The following is an 18,640-nucleotide window of genomic DNA, read 5'->3' on the forward strand; positions in this document are numbered from 1 at the left end:
TAGTCAATATTTTAGCTGGCTATCAGCTTCAGTGTTTTCAGCTATTAGCTTCAATAATTTCATCTTTCAACTTCAGCGTTTTTAGCCATCAATTTCAGCGGCCAAATTCAGCTTCCAGGATTCACACCTGCAGTTTCACAGGTAATGCCATCTATGTAGTTCATAATTATGTTAAAAAGTTGCAGTTTTAACCTTTTAAAAATGTAGTTTCAGAATGTTCAATGAATGTTTATTCTGTTCGGCCCGCCAGCTAAGGTGTGTTTTGGATTTTGGCCCGTTGAGTTTGACACTCCTGCTTTAGCCCATTTTTCCTGGTTTTGGGTGGGTTAGAACTTCCTGTAAACCTTGTTTTAATTGCACTCAGTTAAGTGCAGGAAAAGCAGACCCACTCTTGTTATTACTGTCCACTTAAAGGATTGTGTTTCTGCATAAAAGGGTTTTGACATTTACACATCCATTTCCTGCTCTGCACAAAAGCAGGTTCCCCGGGAGCCGCGCCGCGCCGGTACTGACCTCCAGCCTTCAGATCCATCTCCGCCATGTCTTTGGAGAGCTCGCTTGTGCTGGGCACGGATTTCTCCTCTCCTGAGATGTCGGGCACGGCATTCCTGCGGCCTGTGCGATCACAGTTGATGAAGTCTGAGTACGACGTCGTCTCCACGTCCATCATCTGTCCATGACCTGCGCTCTCATTACACCTGTAAGGAGGAGGGGGAGCATCAGCTGCGGCTGACACCAATCACCCTGCTGTGCAAAGGGCAACCCCCTATGTTTATGAGGACGCTCACAGATCCTGGAGAAGCAAAAGAGAAGGAAGGTGTATATAGTTGCCCTTCCTGTTTCTGCTCAGGGACTGACAGCACCACCGTCATCTATCCTAATTGGTCAGAGCTAATTAAATCAGGAAAAGTGGCGCCTTTTGAGCAGTGACACCTCTGAAACGGTCCATTCGTCTCAGCCAGAGGCACCGCTCTCGAACAGCGTGGAGAAGGAGCAAAGAGCAAGAAGCACAAACAGAGGTGGAGCCAGAAGAAAGAAGTTCCTCTTTGCTTCATTAGCTACTTGTTCCTCTTCTGTTTCCTGTTCTCAGTCCACATTTAAGTGGGTCGGGGATCCGGCCAACCGCTAAAACACGAGAGTCCTCAGAGGAAAAAAAAAAATCCTGCTCTAGGAAAGAGCAGCGAGCTGAAAACACTGAGGCGGATTATCACATTGTAAATGAGATCCAGAGACTCCACGGCTAACCTGCCTGCTTACATCCACACACTCCCTATCTATTAGAGCGATGAATGCTAACAAACATGAGGGGGAGTGAGCACCAGACCAAGATGGGAATAAAAATGAGCTGGCAGACATGCTGACCCGGGGCCAGCCTGTTCCCAAACTCCTCCACTCGCATTGTTTCAGTGTCACTCAACCGGCACCATTCTCCTTTTCTTTCTCAAACGAGTGGGTTTTCATCAAAAAAGGAAGTAGACATCCTGGTTGTTTGGGAGGTCAGCAGCTGCTGCCGGCGCAGACAATGCTGCGGGGAATGTGAAGGGCCGTTTTGCAGCGCCTGCAGGTGAAAGCTGCACCCTTGGAAATGTCAACGGTTCTGGACAGCTGGCCCTTTCCTTCTGTGTCCAAAACACAGATGGTTGTGTGATCCTGCGATAGACTGTCATCTTGACGGTCAGCCCGAAACAGGCGGGGGCAGCCAAGAACCGCGGGACGCCATGTCTCATGAGCTGACGCCCGCAGACCTGCAGCTTTACTCACTTTCAATTAATATGTGAGCAGATCAGATGCTGCCCGTGTGATTAAGACGCCGTTCTCACCCTCAGAGTTCAGCATCTGTTTCGACAGCCATTAAACAGGGTTTCACATTTCACAGCACGCTCCGAAAAGTGCATCTAGAACCGTTTGTGGTTCTGGTTTGAAAACATGCAGAACAACATTAATCTAAAAGGGATTTTGTTGCATCTAATCCTTGGTGAAAAGGCATCAAGATCTCAAACACAACAGAAAACATAAATATCTTTACAATGGTTCATTGTTATATTACCTTTGACAGTTTTGCTACATTTTCTGTGTCCTGATTGGATGTTGACCTCCTAAATCAATCTCTGTGCTGTGTTTCCTGTAAATAATGTGTTCAGTTTGCCAAATCTCTAAAAATCTACAATCCTAAGTAGATCATAATACTGGAGTTCTTTTTCTATTGAGGTTTGAAGAGAGTTTAAACAAGAGAGAAAAGTGTGGAAATGTTCATGTCTGAGAGAAGTGCATACATTGTGTAGTGAGGGGTTTTACCACCTTAAAAAAAATCAATAATCCTACTTTGTGGATTCCATCTATCACAGCATAATACCTGCTTCTCTAACCATAAGACAGGGATGTCCAAAGTCAGTCCTCGAGGGCCGGTGTCCTACATGTTTTCCAACCAAACCTGCCATTGAAGCTCCTTACTAGCCAAACACACCTGATCCAGGTAATCAGCAGCAGAGGGCAGGGTTTCTGAGAAACCAGTAGGAGGCCATAAAGTCTTCTATGACCAAAAGGTTTGTCTTATTCTGGTCCAAACTAGAGTACCGTCACCAATAGAAAATGGTTGACTTCTGGCTCCAACCAGATTAAGTCATTTCAATCGCCAATTTTTCCTTTTTACAGATGCTGCCATGTTGGAGCCAGGTAACATCATCAGTAAGCAGTGACTGATCTGAGTCAATGTTTCTATGGCAACCACGATCTCCAATCAGAAGAATCTTTCAATCAAATGTACCAAAAGTTGCACGTGACACCACATCCATTTAGTAAGGCATTTAATTAGTTAGGTTATAACTTGAATAACTTGGAATTAAAAGAAATGAAAAAAAGTTAGAATTGTCAAGATTATATTAATAAAAGGTATCAGAGGAAGAATGATTATTCAAACAAATATTTCTCAATTAAAGTCTATTGGATTTTGGTATCATGGAACCAGTTGGTACTTCCTGTGAAGGGGGAGGGGCCACTCAGTCCACTTCTCATATACAGTCAATGGTCCAAACATGATAATCCCCCTCACCCAACTCCCCATCCAGACTCCTCTGGATTCACAATAGCACCTATGATGGAAAATGTCCAAAAATGGGGGAGGATGAACAAACTACTTTGCATTTTTATTTAACTTATTCATCCCTTTTCTGAAAAACCCCTGAAGTCAACACAAACGACAAACAGCAGAAATGCCAAAAGGAGTCCAGTGAAAGCACGGCGGGATGCAGGAAGCCAGTGCAGATCTTGCTAGTTTTGCTCCTGACCCGCTGAGCAAAAATCTAATTTCTCATTTAACCTAATTGCCAGTAGGCAGAAAGAGTGCAGTGGGATAATCAGTAACAACATTTGGCACACAGAATGAGGTTGTAGGGTTTTCAGGATCCCACGCAACACCAGAAAACAGACGCACTTTGCAATTACCTTTAAAACAACAAACCGGCGGCTGATCCGCTGGCATTACTTTGAAATCTCTTCATCTTTATTTGTGGAAACGGCAGAGAAAGTTTCCACGTCTGTGAGCAAAATAGTGTCTTTGCCCTCAATCGGGTGGGAGGGGGCAAAAGCTTTATTGTTCACCTTTTCAAAATAAAAGTCTGTAGACCCAACAGTACCATGTTGTTGTCAGGGTTCACTGTGAGTAACACCGGAGCTCAAGTGTTTATGTTCTTTGATTTACTGTAACTTTTCAATAAATCACACGATAAGTCCAGTAGATTCTGAAGGAGAAAGCGGCTCATCGAGCCGCTTTCTCCTTCAGAATCTACTGTGTGAACAGCTGAAAAGTTACAGTGTGGTAAAGATTTTGTGTTTAAGCGTCACCGGCGACACCTTTCGGTGGGAGGGGGATAGATTTTCATCAGAGTGGGACTTTAAGGACTAAGAGAAAAAAGCATCCCTATCACTGTCACTAAACTGATGTAAGAAAACCCCACGCCAACAGTGACACCAGCAGACAACTCTCTGCTTTAAACTTTAATGCATACAGGTGTGTAGAGCTCAGGGAGCACAGAGTATGCAGGCGAGAGTTAATCCTTTCATCAGCTAAAAGTAATGGACTAACACATCCTCTAAAATGAAAGTCATTACTTGTTCCGGCATGCTCTGTCACAGCGATTACACCTCCACAGTGGATGCTGAGAGACTCAAACAGCACAACTCATTTCTGCAAAAAAGAAAGAAAAAAAAAACATTTTTCCAAATGTCCAACTGCTTGTTAAGTCAGTGCCTCCCACCATCTTGAAACCACAAAAAGCTTTTCTGCAGTTCTTGTGATTTCTTTAGTCGGAGATTTCACTGTTGGATCTATTAAAACAACAAGCTCCAACCGAGAACTAACCAGTTTCTCTCTCATTTTCCTGTCCACCAGCTCAGCGATGCCGTCTAATTGCCGTTTGTTTGCTAAATTAGTCAGCTTGCCTGCACATGTGGATCGAATCCTACCATGAGATCATGAGCAGGTTTCCATGGGAGAGGACTGTGACTCCTGCTCCTCGGCACGTGTTTCAGTCTCCTCAGTCTGAGTCCTCCGGCTCAGCCCTGCGGGTGGAAGCAGCTTAACTGGAGCAGCGTTTTCAAAAACACTTTAACCTCCATGTAGCTCGTTCTTGTGAAAGTGGCTCGACTGAGAATGAAGGCTGCTGTTGTTGACCTGCCATCATTTGAATGATGCAAAAAAGTTATGCAAATGGACTGGAACCAAGACTGTTGTGGAAAACAAGTCGCATAATGCCACAAAGAGAAAACAGACATCAAGTAAGGCCTTAAGCACGACTAACTTAACTTGTCTGCGTGTGAAAATTAGCTAACCCTGTGAGAGTCAGCTGGTGAGCCCAAAGAGCACGTGTCCAAGTCAGGGCCCAGGGGCCGGATCCGGCCCTCCAGATCATTTTGTTTTGTTGTTACAATCGGCCCAATGTTATCTTGCGCTTAATTTTAATTTGTATAATTTGACAAAATATATTTTTATGGAGAGTAAAATATTGAAAATTATTGAAGATTTAAGTTGATTTATTCTGGAATAATATTCCTGTTTTTATTCATAGTCATGTTAAAAAAATTACTGTCTTAAAGTTTTAGAAATTGACATTCTGCTGGCTCTTTGGACTATTTTGGCATTTACTACGATGTTTTTAGCCCAAATTCAATGCTATATGTCTAGTTCATAATTATGTTAAAAAGTTACGTTTTTAAAGTTTTAAAAATTCAGTTTTAGTGTTCAATAAATGTGTATCCTGTTCGGCCTGTGATCTAATCTCAGACTGCCTCCAGTCCAGCTCTGGAGCATCCGCCGAAGTCTTTACCTAACTTTAAAAGTGCGGAAGGCAGTCACACGGCATTCAGTCTGGTCCGGCCTCTCCGGCGCTTCGCAGTGCCTCCACATGCGGTGTAAACCCGGCCTTAGATGTAGCCACTCCTCTTCACGACCCTCCATGGACCCAAACAACTCAAAAAGCCCTGTAAAGGTGTAAGGAGCTTTTGCATGTATGATTTCTTATTTTACCAATTAGATTCACGTACATGTACATATTTTTGACTCCGCCCACAGTCTGGCAAAGATGTTACATGTTATTATTAGGGATATATTTGGCATAACTCACAGGTCTTAGAAATATGAATTAATTTTCCTACTGTGGCTGTTAGAGGAGTGTGCTTACTTAATGTCTTTATTAAGGATTTGAGCTCATTCCAGAGCTAAAGTGCTGGCATAAATGAACTTAAGTAATCATCTCTTAATAAATCCTTTCCAGCTTTTGCAGCACATCGAGAGACTTCTACACATCAATCGGTATTTAAGGGTCTGTTTTGTACATTTATCATTGGTCATTAACACAAACTTTAAAGGTAAATTAGTTTTAGTTTTTTTTAATAAATGTATGGAAGAATCTAAAAAAAAAAAAGTATTTATTTTATCAGCAGGAAACAGGCTTTACAACCCAGAGAGGATTTGGGCATTCATTTTCTGGAGGCCCGACATGAACACCGACCACACCGAGCGAGGTGACATGTAACTAGAGACGGTTGTGGTCCGGAGATATGGAGAACAAAAGCCTCCGAGATCACAGAGGGAATACGAGTCAGTGCAGCTTCTTCCACAGGAGCCATTAAGACAGACAGCCTTACTCCTGTCCCGCTGGAGCCTTTTAAGCCTGATTTGTGTGTAATAAACTCCTATTATCTGCAATAAGCCATGCCGAGACCAGCTTCTTTGCTGATTCTGACGTCTATTAAGACCAGCTAGCCGGCCAATTTCAGGTCTGTCGACTAGCTCTGCAGCAATTATAGTAAAATGGGCAACCTCTTCCTGTTATTGAGGGTCACCCGTTTATCTCAGCGACTCGAATCCTCCACCGACTCTTCACTCTAGTGCTGTTCTTCTCAAAAACCACCTCTCCATCATAAAAGACTAAACCGCATTTTACTGAGCAAATCTTTACCACCAAAAGCATTTTATGAATATTAACAGACATGACAGCAAAAGTGTTGGGAGACAGAACTTTTTTAATCTCCGGAATAATAGATTTTGTTTATGCACACAAATTGAAAAATCCTTCATTCATAGGATAATAATCTTCTATCAATTAGTGACTTGTTTGATTTCAAATGAATTATGGAATATTGATTGAGGAATTTAGGAAGTGCTTGTTAGCCCAAATGCTAATATGAAAACATACTTTTGTTTAGATTCAATGACCATTTGTCCTTGGTTATTATAGCCTGTTAGCTTTGGTTCTTCCTGACATTTTTGGCCTTTGTTGCCAAAAAGTTGGCCTTATAGGGGTAAATAAAGTCAACACTCCCACACACACACTTCTTTTTTTTTTGCAGTCCTTTAGTCAATAACACAACGAGCTTTTGTCCCACTACGATTCAAGGAAATTGGAACTATTATGGTCCTTCGCTATAATGCTGTTCAGCTTTCGTGGTGGTCTCTCTGTTCTGCATATTTATTTTGTGTGTTTGATTTTACATTGCACTGTGTTCTGTGTACTGATTGGCTGTAGATCATTGTGAGTCAATATCTTCAGTGTCATGTCTCCTGAAATAAATCTTTGATTGTCTGCAGAAAATATTCATGTCTGTCTGAGAAAATTGTATAAAGTGTGTAGTGAGAAGTGTTAGATCCTTAACCCTTTAAACAACAGAGCGTTGACATTCTTTAGACTTCCGTAACTCTTCAACCATTAATACAACATCCTTTCAGTAGATTCTGAAGTGAAGAAAAGCAGATTCTTGTCGATATGTAACACTTAGCGCTAGTAATGTGTTGCACATCAGTGCAAAAGTCAGGCACTTTTTTCTGGGACAGAATCAGCTGATTCATGTTGATCGTGAAGAGTTACGATATGTCATAGAACGAGGGATATTTGGGTATCACTGGCAACATCTAGAACTATTGAAAGAAAAAAATAAAGGTGAATACTTTGCAGATTTTGTCCATCATAGGTTATTTTTATAATCCAACCCCCCACAATAAATGAGGAGACACTATTGTCTTTCAAAAGAGACCATATTTAGTTTGACGAGTAAAAAAGCATTAAATCGTGTGTGTGCGTTTTCTGTGTATGTTTACACACTATAATTATTGCTTAGGGTTTTAAATACACCTTTGTATGGGGGTCAATACTAATTACAGCCTTAAAGCTGAGTTTCTTACTGTGATGCTGGATGACAGGACTGGTTTAAACATAAACATGCTTTGTCATTAAATAAATTAAGTTTTCTGCATTTAAGCAGTAATTTTGCAAAAAAGACAATTCATGACCTTTTAGCATTTCTAAGAACATTTCTGCTTTTTATTTTACTTCATGATTCATTGAAGTATTTAGCATTCATCTTGGTAGTTTTAACAATTAAATGATCAGTTTTAGCATATAAAACAGCAGGTTTAAGACTTTTAGGTGCTGTTCAGCTGCTTCCACTTTATTCAGCCCAATTGGCATTCATCTTTTTTTAATCTTTTGTGTTTTTTAGCCGCTTTGGTTTATTGAAAGGAAGACCCTTACAAGCCTGTAAAAAGACATGCTTCAGGTTCAATCTGAGGACCAAACCGTTTTGCTTTGGAATTTTTACATTCAAACTTTCAAATTAAAAGTGCAAAAGTTTAATTTAGCCATCACCCGAAGGCAAAAACTGTTTAGCTAGAACTGATATAAAGCAGAAATATGAGTCTCTGTGTCTTTTAAGGATTAAATAACATCGTCTGTCAGTTCTTCTGCCTAAACAAAACAACAACAGGCTCGACACACTGCACTAACGAACTATAATTGGAGTTGCCTCTTCTCCTCTCAGGTGCCTACTGAGTGACGCTAAATGTTTCAGACAAATTCATGCAAATCTGTATCCCCTCAGGGCTCTCTCTCTCTCAGCGGCCATGACATGTGGTGGTCACGTGACGTCATCCAGCTCATGATGTCAACAGCTGCTTATCCGACAACAAGTCCACTTCCATTCTCTCTGCCCTTCCTCTCATAAATAAGTGCCCGTGCGTATTTGCCTCACATCCTTCCCTTTGGTTGGGACCTCGGCTGGGCGTGAAGACCTAATTTCCCCCGGTGATGGACATATTGCATTTGCTCTTCAACACAGATGTTTGAACGTTTTCCTGCAGGGGAGATAAGACGATGTTGTCTCTTTCAGCACCTCTCCTTTTCTCCCTGGCACCATAAAGCCTGAGGCTCACCGTCGAGCCCCGGCAGAAGTCCCCATCTTCACTGCGAGACGCGTCGAATTATCACTGGTAACAGTGGAAACCCAATTTAATTTTCAATCTTCTTTTCACTGCGCAGATATAGAGGATGATCACTGCCTCTCTCACATAATTGCCATCTTATAGGAGTGAGCCGAGCTCCCACGCCTAAAGGCATTACACATCAGCCGAGTAACTGCAGACAAGGAGCCTGACCAACGCCATTAGCATCAGACACAATAGGAACGTCTTGAAGGAACTGATGAATAAAACAAAAGCAGCCCTGGAAGGTTGCTTCTTCAAATCTTCTGTCAAATCAAAAATCAATCAGGTCAGCTCAGACTGCATGCAGAACAGCAGCTGAACTGTGGAGCGCCATCTAAGTGGCTTTGGTTCAATATGTCACATGTGAACACTCAGAACTGCACGCAATATTTTAATAGCCAAAACATTTTTATCATTTATGAAAACTAGCATTTTATTACAGATCTAGTTGAAAACAAAGACACTTCTTATCAGTTAGCATGCTTGTTGTAGATAATTCCTCCATGAAACCAGATGAGTTTATGCTATAATTGTGCAGCAGCTGGATCTCAGGGAATAGAAGTGTCCCTAGGCCTAGTGATGAACCTGCACTGACCCATGCTGGTGTTAGTATATGGGGAATAAGAAAAGTCTACGGTACTCTATAGAAAAGTGCATTGAGCGTTTAACAATGCAGGGAAAGCTCCTCATGGTTTCAGACCATTTACAGAAGGGGTCTCAAACTGGCGGCCCGCGGGCCATTTGCGGCCCCCGACTCGATATTTTGTGGTCCTCGCCTTTATATGAAAGTTCAGTGGGGCGTGACGTTGACCAGGCTTGAAGTAGGGAAGCATTGAGGGCAGGACATCCTCCCCAGACCACATTAATGAGTTCCTTACTTTTTATTTTTATTTTAAATGACTATTTGCACATCATTTTCTCAACACGTGCAGCCAGTGCCGTATGGGGTTCAATTTGTGCCAAAATGTCTTTGGTCCATTGTCTATATCTACCTAACAAGTTTATTGAACATTTGTTTATGTCCAAGTACTACTAAGCAATATCTCCTGCATGTTCGCACGTCTTAGAGGATAGATTTGTATCTGCTTTGTGATGTTTCAGCTTTATGCTTAAAACTTTGCATTTGCTATTGTCGTTGGATCTGGTCGTCAGATAAAAGTCCTGGGCAACAGTTGCCAGCGTCGGTAGCTCCCGTTGTTTCACAGAAGATATTGCTTAGTAGTGCGTAGACATGAACAAATGTTAAATAAACTTGTTCAGTAGAAATAGACAATGGACCAAAGATAGACAGTGGACGCAAAAATAATTTTGGCACGAATGGAACTCCATACAGCCCAACCTCAGTAGGACTCCGCCTTCAGTGGCCCCAGGGTAAAGTGAGTTTGAGACCCTTCTTGGCCAGGACTCCCTTGCAAAAGAGATTTTAAATCTCAATGGGACTATCCTGGTTAAATAAAGGTCAATAATAATAATTATGGTTTGTAATTAAATCATCTGAAGAGTATCAACATGCTCTTTGTTGAAGCAGCAATTAACAACTGCTGCCGTGTTTCTCCAATGTTCTGACCAATGGGAGAAACATCAGAGGATGTTTTCAAAACTCTGGGAGATTTGAGTCAACTGGTTGAGATACAGAAACATACATCCCTCTCACACTGAAATCTTGAAAAAAGGTCTTACCGGAGTTACGATGGTTAACAATAGGAAGGAAAACACAAGCAAAAAGAAAACATGGCTAGTCCTGCCAGAGTTCAGACATTAATATTGCTGATTCACATTTAACAATGAGTACTTTGGGGATTTCCACAAAATGTGCACATATTCCTACTCTAGCTGCACAATGATTACATTACATAGGGTGAATTAACACCACGATCTTTAGAGAACGCAAAATATCTAATGAGCTACAGTAAAAAGGAACCAAAAGGTTAGAGCTGTTTTTTTTGCTTTTATTTTAAATACCTGGTCATAGTTTGTTGAGTAAAATGCCAACTCCATTAATGCATGATTTTTTTCCCAGGCAGTTTGGTCAGCTCTCATCTTTCGTTTGCTCCAGAGATCAAATCCAATGAGGATCTGAACATATTTAGCAATTCTCCGACCATTTGCAGAGTCTGTGGGATCATGTTTTTGGTTTTTGCAAGTGAATCCCATCAGGTCATCTTTTGCACCCATTAAATGAAAACTTTTAAAGGAGTGAATATTTTGAACCCCAACATATGACATCTTTGTGCTTATAAAGGGAAAATAAGAGGCTTGATATCATCTAACTATTCTAAGCAATGTGTTAAAGAGAGGAAAGTGCAACATTAGCACACAGTCAGTGAACCATGTACTAAGACAATGGCAGTAGATATTTTCTATTGCTTAATATTCTGTTTCCCTTTAGACTATAAACTGTTCAGTTGTGTACATGCACACTAAATATGTGATCATTGCTTGATTTCTTGGGTTATTGGTGTTCCAAGTGATTGTGTAGACAAGATGATTCAATATCCTTCATTGAAAAATGCTGGTCATCCGATAACAAAAGCGTTTTTTTTTTTTCCCCAAAAGCTGGTATTTACTTTACACAGAGTCATTTTTAGTTTTACATTTGTGGGTGTTTATATAGAACGGAGGAATCTGAAGATATAGGACCCAAAGCATCTTTGAGTCACCATAGCAACCGATGTTTTGTCCATGAGGAGAAAAGAAGGCACAGCAGCAAAGTGCATCTTTTTTACTGAACTTATGCTACAACTGTTAGCTGTGTTTGTCAAAAAACAGATGATTAAATGTTTTTTAAAAGTAAGACGAAGTTTAAAAGTTGCATCATATTTTCTCAAAAACAATTCAGATAATGGACTATAAAGTGTGGATCAGGATTTTCTGAGGATTAAACTTAAGTCAATTCTAGTTTACAGATTTTTGTGAACAAGTTCACAGCTTTTCCTGGTAAGTTAAAAGTATTGTTGGATTATGGAAGAGAAAAGCAAAGTCATAAAAAGTTTTCCGCTGTTGCTTTTAGCTGCTCCATCAGCTGCACTTTTCCATCAGCTGACGAAATTATTTATCAAGTAGTCATTTCAGCTCAAGTGTTAATAGCTTTGCTTTTCCGATAAATGGCAAATGAACTTTTCCCCATCGGGCTGCACGGTCTAACAAAGGATAAGAGGGCGAGAGCGGCTCAGAGGTTAAAGGAACAACAGACAGGAGAAAACAGAAGATACTTTCCAGAGGATTTGTATAGTTTGTTCTTTTTGTCGACAAGAGCTAAAGGAGCTAAAACCTCCATATACTCTTTATATACTGTATGTGTGTCACCTCTTTAGCTGTTAGCTGCAAAACAAACTTCATATTAACAGAATTTACATACAATGTCTGTTAAACATTATTACAAAAAAACAAAGGATTTGCTAAAATGTTTGTAAATCAAACAAATATATACATTTAGAACTTCTGAACCTTAAATCGGACATTGACTAATTGAACTGGTTTTTAATGAGAGACCTAATGGGCATTAAGTAGTTGTGGGAAATCTTCAACTTCACAATCGAATAAAGGATCTGTACATTTAAGCGCTATTGAAAAGCACAGCAAAATAAAATCCATTATAAATATTATGTAGAGTTGTTTGCAAGAGGAGATGTATAGATAGCATTAAAATACCCGGCTGATGGAAAAGCAATAAGATGAAGTGGAAAACTTTATTTCCTGTATCCGCAGGAGTTGGAATGAGAAAGACACAGCAGAAAAAGTAATCGGAAACGTAGAGTTTGGTTTATTTTTACATAAAAATCAAACATTATCGGTGTAGGTTTTACTTTAATGTGCAAGTTCAAGTTAATCCACAGGGAAAGGGTGAAAATCTGATTTAAAAAGGTTCTGCTGCTGTCAGCTTCTGTTTTATCTTATTTTATTTCTGCAAAATGTATAATAGTATTTTCTACATGTGTGGAAACCAAATAAAATGCATTTAAAATGCTTCTTCACACGATATTAACTTTATGCTGTTAGTATGGTGCTAACATGTTAGCAAAGACATGCTAACACCACAACAGTCGTTTAACTCTCAACAGAGGTGGGAGTCTTGAGGCACCCCACAACTTGATTATGATTAAGGAGGCAACGATTCGACTATAAAGTTATTTGATTATGAAACAATTATCAGTGTATCTGCTATTTTTTTTAGAATTTTTTTAGAAATGTTAGAAATGTACAAGACACTAGATCAGGAGTGTCAAAGTCAATCGCACAGGAGGCCAAAATCAAAAACACACCTCAGGTCGCGGCCAAACAGGATAATCATTTATTGAACACTCTAAAACTACATTTTTAAAACTTAAAAAAATTAAATTTAACATTACTATAAATAAAAACAGGCAGGAATATTATTCCAGAATAAATCAACCTAAACCTTAAATAACTTTCAATATTTTACTCTCCATAAAAATATATTTTGTCAGAATTATACAAGTTAGAAATGAGCAAAAAATAACATCGGCCATTAATAACAATAAAATAAAATGATCTGGAGCGCCGGACAGAATTACCTGGAGGGCCGAATCCGGCCCCCGGGCCTTGACTTTGACACATGTGACCAAGACCAAAGTGCCTTTTAAGTAAAGACCAGATCAGTAAACTTCTTTAACTTTTATTGAAAACATAAAAATTCTGACACAAAAAATATTTTGTTTGATAATCAAAAATCTTCCAAGGGATAAAAACGGAAAAATGTTCCCTGAACTGAACAACCTTAAATACGATAAATGTTATCATTAGACCAGCTTTAATCAAATGTTTTTTAACTCCTGTCAAACTAAATAAATAGTGTCTAATAGTTGCGATTTCTCAAATTTGTCGTGTCCCCTACATATTTAATTTTACTGAGACATAACTTACACACTGCGGGACTTTTATCCAATTGACCCTCGACACTGAAAGCCTAAATGCTTCCAAACGGTGGCTTTAAGCGAAGTTGGAGCCAATCTGGAAGGTCAGCCATGACAGTTCCGCTTGTAGTTTTTACTTTAAATCAGATAAGTTTTTCAATTATCGATTATTTAAAATTCGCGGAATGATTCAGTTTTTGTATCATAATCGATGCATCTATAAATCTTTATTTTTTCCCCACAACCAGCAACCACTAATCATGACATGAATCATTGCACCATAATAGCCATTTCTGACCTGATATTTATGCACATTTAAAAAAAGAAATCTTTTATTAACTTATCCTGAGTGAGGCTCTCCTTTTAGTAACAAAGTGTACAACAGAAAAACAGGCCGGGAGGAAGAAAAGTTCAAGGTTAATTCCACCCCAGTCTTTCATTCATCGCAACACAACCAACAAATACGACACATTAATCATAAAATTGTATCTTGACTAATTTTGCTGTAGAGATTAAAGATTCAGACAACAAATCCCTACAGTCGTAATCCGAAGGGAAACAAAAGTAGAAGCCGTCAGCGATTAACTGCTTAAACCTCAAAACAAACGTCTCCTTAAAGACACAGCTGAAGACGTTCTCTTATCCCGTTTCAGATCCATCCGTCCTGATGAGCATCGTATAGATACAATCGGCTGCAGAGCTCTTGTGTTGGCGGCATGAGATTTATAAAGACAGAAAGTGGGTCACAGATTACCCCAAAGCAAAATGACTCGTAGCCCTCTGACCCAGTTTGTAACTTTACAAGGATGATACAACACAATCTGTTGTAGGGTCTTTGATGCAGCTTCAAGTGTTTTTGCAGTTCGTCTCCTCTGTAAGGAACATTTATGAGGACATAAAGCAGAGACTATGATGTCCTTTCAAAGGGGAAACTGAAAACTGTGTCCTACGTTTTAACATTTCTTTAGGCTTCTGACATGGTTAATAAAAAGCTGAGCAATGCTGAATGTAATATTTGGACACAGTTGATACTTCCATCCTCCAGAAAGTAGATGGGCTTAGATTGATTTGTTCAAACTGAGGCTTATTGACACGTTTTCATTTGGTTTTGTGTGTTGGAAAACGAGCAGAAAAGCCGTCCTGAAATACAGCGGCAAAAATGTATTCTTCTTAATCAACTTTTTAAAAAGTAGATGATTATATACATTTCTCCTCTGTTGGGTTACATTGTAAAAATAAACAGTGATAGGTAGAAATTGTGAAGTAGGATGATAGATGATTAAAGGCTGTAAAACTCCTCACTACACTTTTCTCAGACAGATGTGAACATTTTCACACTTTTCAACTTTAACTTTCAAAGTTCAAACCTTCATAGAAAAAAGTACAGTACAATATAATGAAAAAGATCTGATCACAATCGAAGATTTAGTGAACTGGATGCATTATAAACAGGAGACACAGAACAGAGGAGATTGATTGACAGGATCTACAGCCAATCACAATGCAGAACACACTGAAAATCCACAAAACAGCAAGAACACGAAAGGAGACCCGTGATATAGAGAGTGAACACTTGAAAAAAATACAATTTACACTTTATTTTTAAGTAATATATTTTTTTATTTTTGATAAATAATAAGTGCTAATACATAACTGCACTTTTAATCCATTAATTTAATATTTCGTGTTTGGAATACCTTTATCTGATGCACTTTTTGTATTTTTAAATTGTTGACATGTTATTAAACTAATAAAAATAATTAAGACAACTTTTTTAGATTAAAGAACAAATACATTATTTATTCAATTCAAATGTGATCCAAACTCCCTAAAATGTATGGCGAATCATAAAGAGAACAAAAGTCATGAATACAAAACCCGCTTTTCTCATTAACTTCCTAGATGTTGGGTTTCCAGGAGGTGTAATACTCACTCACACTAATTGGCAACATATTAAGTTACATGGTTTGTGACAAGATATCTGTGGTCAGTTATTAATAATTTACAAAAACCTTTTTTCCTGTTGGAACCATTCATGCTTGTTGGGAACACTTTCAAACTTAAACCTCCTTCAATCTGGTAAAGTGCCTGAAGTAATGCAGGCTGTAAATACACGGCTAAAAATACTATTCAAACTATAGTTTTTTTTCTTTAGGAAATTAAAAAAATAATCATGTTATAAAAATGTTAAGTGTTTCTATTTAAATTGAATTTCTCGTTATTGGATAGAATCCCACAATTGCTTCTGAAGTTAATTTCTTGCATTTCTGTAGCCAATGACCTACTTTTTTGCAAAAAAAAAAACTTACAAGAAACCGTTTTTTAAGTAGTTGGTTGTGAAAAAGTCAATTTAAAGAAGCTTAAATAAGGACTGAAGCGACAACTCATCTTGTGAATCTGAATTAGTGATAACTATCCTTGATGACTAATAGGCTAATATAAATATATACATTTTAACGCGTCTATAAATAGATGTTTTGAGCTCTGAATTGTGTTTATTATTTAAAGGTTTTTATGTTATCCAGATTGGAGAAGGTATCATGAAAACAGGGATGGTTTAAAGAACTATAAAAGCAACCGTTTTCTCCTCTTTACTCACCAATCCCTCCACTGTGGATTTGGAACCAAACTCAGTTACATCATATTTTATATGAACCTTTCTTGGTTGGCCAGATCCACTTCCTGGAGGCGCCGCTGGTTGCCTGGACACATCCCCGGGAAGACAACGGCCCAGGAAGCCTTCCAAATATTGACTCAGGCCACGTTCTCATCCAACATTCATCAACTGAGCCAGTAAACTTTCTTTACGCGAGTATGACACGATCAAGAGACCGAGCTGGGAGTCGGTCTGAACACTCGCCTGACAGAGGAGCCGAACAAAAGAAATCCATCGTAACGCATTCTCTCTCTGTGTTTGATGAAAGCGGACCACCCATCAGTTTGACACAAGCGTGGAACCCAAAATCGGTCACACATACACACAGAACACCACACACACACTTTGCTAATCCACTAAATCCCCCCCTCGCTTAAACAGATGGCGGCGCTGCAAAATAAACAACATTGAAAAGACAGATAATACTTTTACAAGAGAAAACAGCCACTTTTGTTAGAGCAGGTCACTTGGCAACAGCTGGGTCGATCAACACAAGATCCAGTTGGAGCATTATTGTGTTGCTATGCCATCGCGGAGCACGGAACCACAGTAACACACACACACCAAGATCAAGTATCAATGTTTAGCAGCAGCGACAGGCTACTTTATGGCAGGCATAACATGCAGCTCTGGCCAGTTTTCTCATCTGTTTGTTTCTCAGACACTAAATAAGTTAGAATTGATTCAATTATCGCTGCAATAGAGACAAGTGGGAGGACTGTCAGACACATGAGACAGTCAGACTTCAGGCTGAAGGGAATCCCCTGCTTTGAACGCATGTGCCGCTCTGTGTTTTTGTGTGTTGGATGGGAGTGACCGATTCTAAACAACCCACCATGATTCACAGCTGAGTCAGGAGCAGGTGCTTCAACCAGACTTGGAAAAATAACTGCCATTAGTCGCCCAAAGAACACACAAACACACACACAATCTTCTGTCTGCTTCAAACAGTCCACCTCACAAACACAAAACCCACAAAAGCAAATGTGTGAAGGTAGATGACTGAACAACACAAACACTTTGCTCAAAGTTAAACAAGTAAAAGACGAATGCTGGACGACAAAGGCATTTCTCAAAGGCGCCCTTACGTTTATCTAACACGGCAAAATGATTCATGGTTGTGTAAAGCAGATATTTGGAATATTGCAGGTTACGGAAACTGTAAGGTTATAAATCAGCGTTTAAGTCATAAACATTTAGATCTCAGTAACTTTGCTATTCGTAAATGTAGAGCTCTGACGAATGAAAGAGAGAGAAAATGGGTTTCAGGGACACAGTTACAGAAGTTGGTATAGTTTTAACTCCGTCTCTTTTTTACGGAGTTTCTTCCTCCCAGAACTAACTTTTTGCAGCACTTCTTTGGAGTTGGGGCCCGGCTTTCAGTTTGAGTTTCTTCAGACGATGCAGAAGATTCAGAGCCCTTTAGGTTTAAAGGATGACCAAACTATAAATCAACTTTTTTTGGCTGTTGATTTCTTTAAATGGGGCTTTAAAAATGCTGTCTTTTGGTCGTTGCCAAATTTTTGACAAATTAAAAAAAACTTGCTTTAATTCATGAAAATATTGTCAAAAACCGCCTGTGTGCTGCCCCTCACTGGTTGAGACGAGGTATTCCAATTGAATTTTGTGATTGGTCTACTGCTGTAAGTCCCAGAAGGTTGACGTCATCATGTCTCCAGTATAAAAGCCCCGCCCATCTTTGATTCTGTAACGGTCGGTTGTTAGCTTTAGCTTTAGCATGGCTCGTAGATGTATTGCCTTCAGTTGTCAAAAATCTAAATTTCACAACTTTCCAGTGGACTTGGAAGTTAGGGAACGGAGGTTAAGTGCAATTTTGATTATACCCAGCAAACTCCGTCCTGCTGATGGATTTACAATGAACGTTTCACTCAGGATTGTTTGTTTGATACCTTAGCCTTTATTAGCTCTGGTACTAGCTGCATTTTACCACTCTCAGACACCCTCAGCTGCGCCGGCAGCTCCGCTGATAGGCATTTTAAAAACAGCATCTTGAACCAGCGGCTCGAAACAATACGGTTCTGGACCACGAGAGGTCAAAAATCCTCAACCTCCTCAGAAAGTTCTGTGGAGAAACTAGCATCACTTTGCCCGGTACCACTCTCCATATTTTGCTTTTTATTAAACATAACAATGACAAATCACTCTCCATATTGAAGACCCAGCGTACGCTACATAAAGCTAACCTAACTATCAATCATAGATCCAAGCCACACCTCCGCCACTCAGTCCGGCTCCATAAAAGGGGCGGGTCTACTCAGCCTTCAACTGCCCTGTTTGGTTACCCTTTAAGGTCTCAAAAGTATCTTAACACTCATCAATATTGACCGTTCTTTTCTA

General features: G+C 39.6%; 1 protein-coding gene across 6 annotated transcripts in view; it reads right to left on the reverse strand.

The window, feature by feature from the left end:
* pkig (protein kinase (cAMP-dependent, catalytic) inhibitor gamma) overlaps positions 1–18,640 on the reverse strand; it is a 40,156-nt gene that overhangs the window by 1,869 nt on the left and 19,647 nt on the right. For 2 of the 6 annotated variants that reach the window (XM_024292250.2, XM_024292247.2), the window contains one exon: positions 514–698. In XM_024292250.2, the coding sequence (XP_024148018.1) occupies positions 514–670 (157 nt within the window). In that variant the 5' untranslated portion in view covers positions 671–698. Of the gene's footprint in view, positions 1–513; positions 699–788; positions 811–4,107; positions 4,184–4,461; positions 4,484–18,640 lie in introns of those variants that run through there. The other 4 variants (XR_002921353.2, XM_024292248.1, XM_036212892.1 and 1 more) reach the window with 4 other exon arrangements.

This window comes from Oryzias melastigma, linkage group LG7 (genome assembly GCF_002922805.2).
Source record: "Oryzias melastigma strain HK-1 linkage group LG7, ASM292280v2, whole genome shotgun sequence".
Classification (NCBI taxonomy): domain Eukaryota; kingdom Metazoa; phylum Chordata; class Actinopteri; order Beloniformes; family Adrianichthyidae; genus Oryzias; species Oryzias melastigma.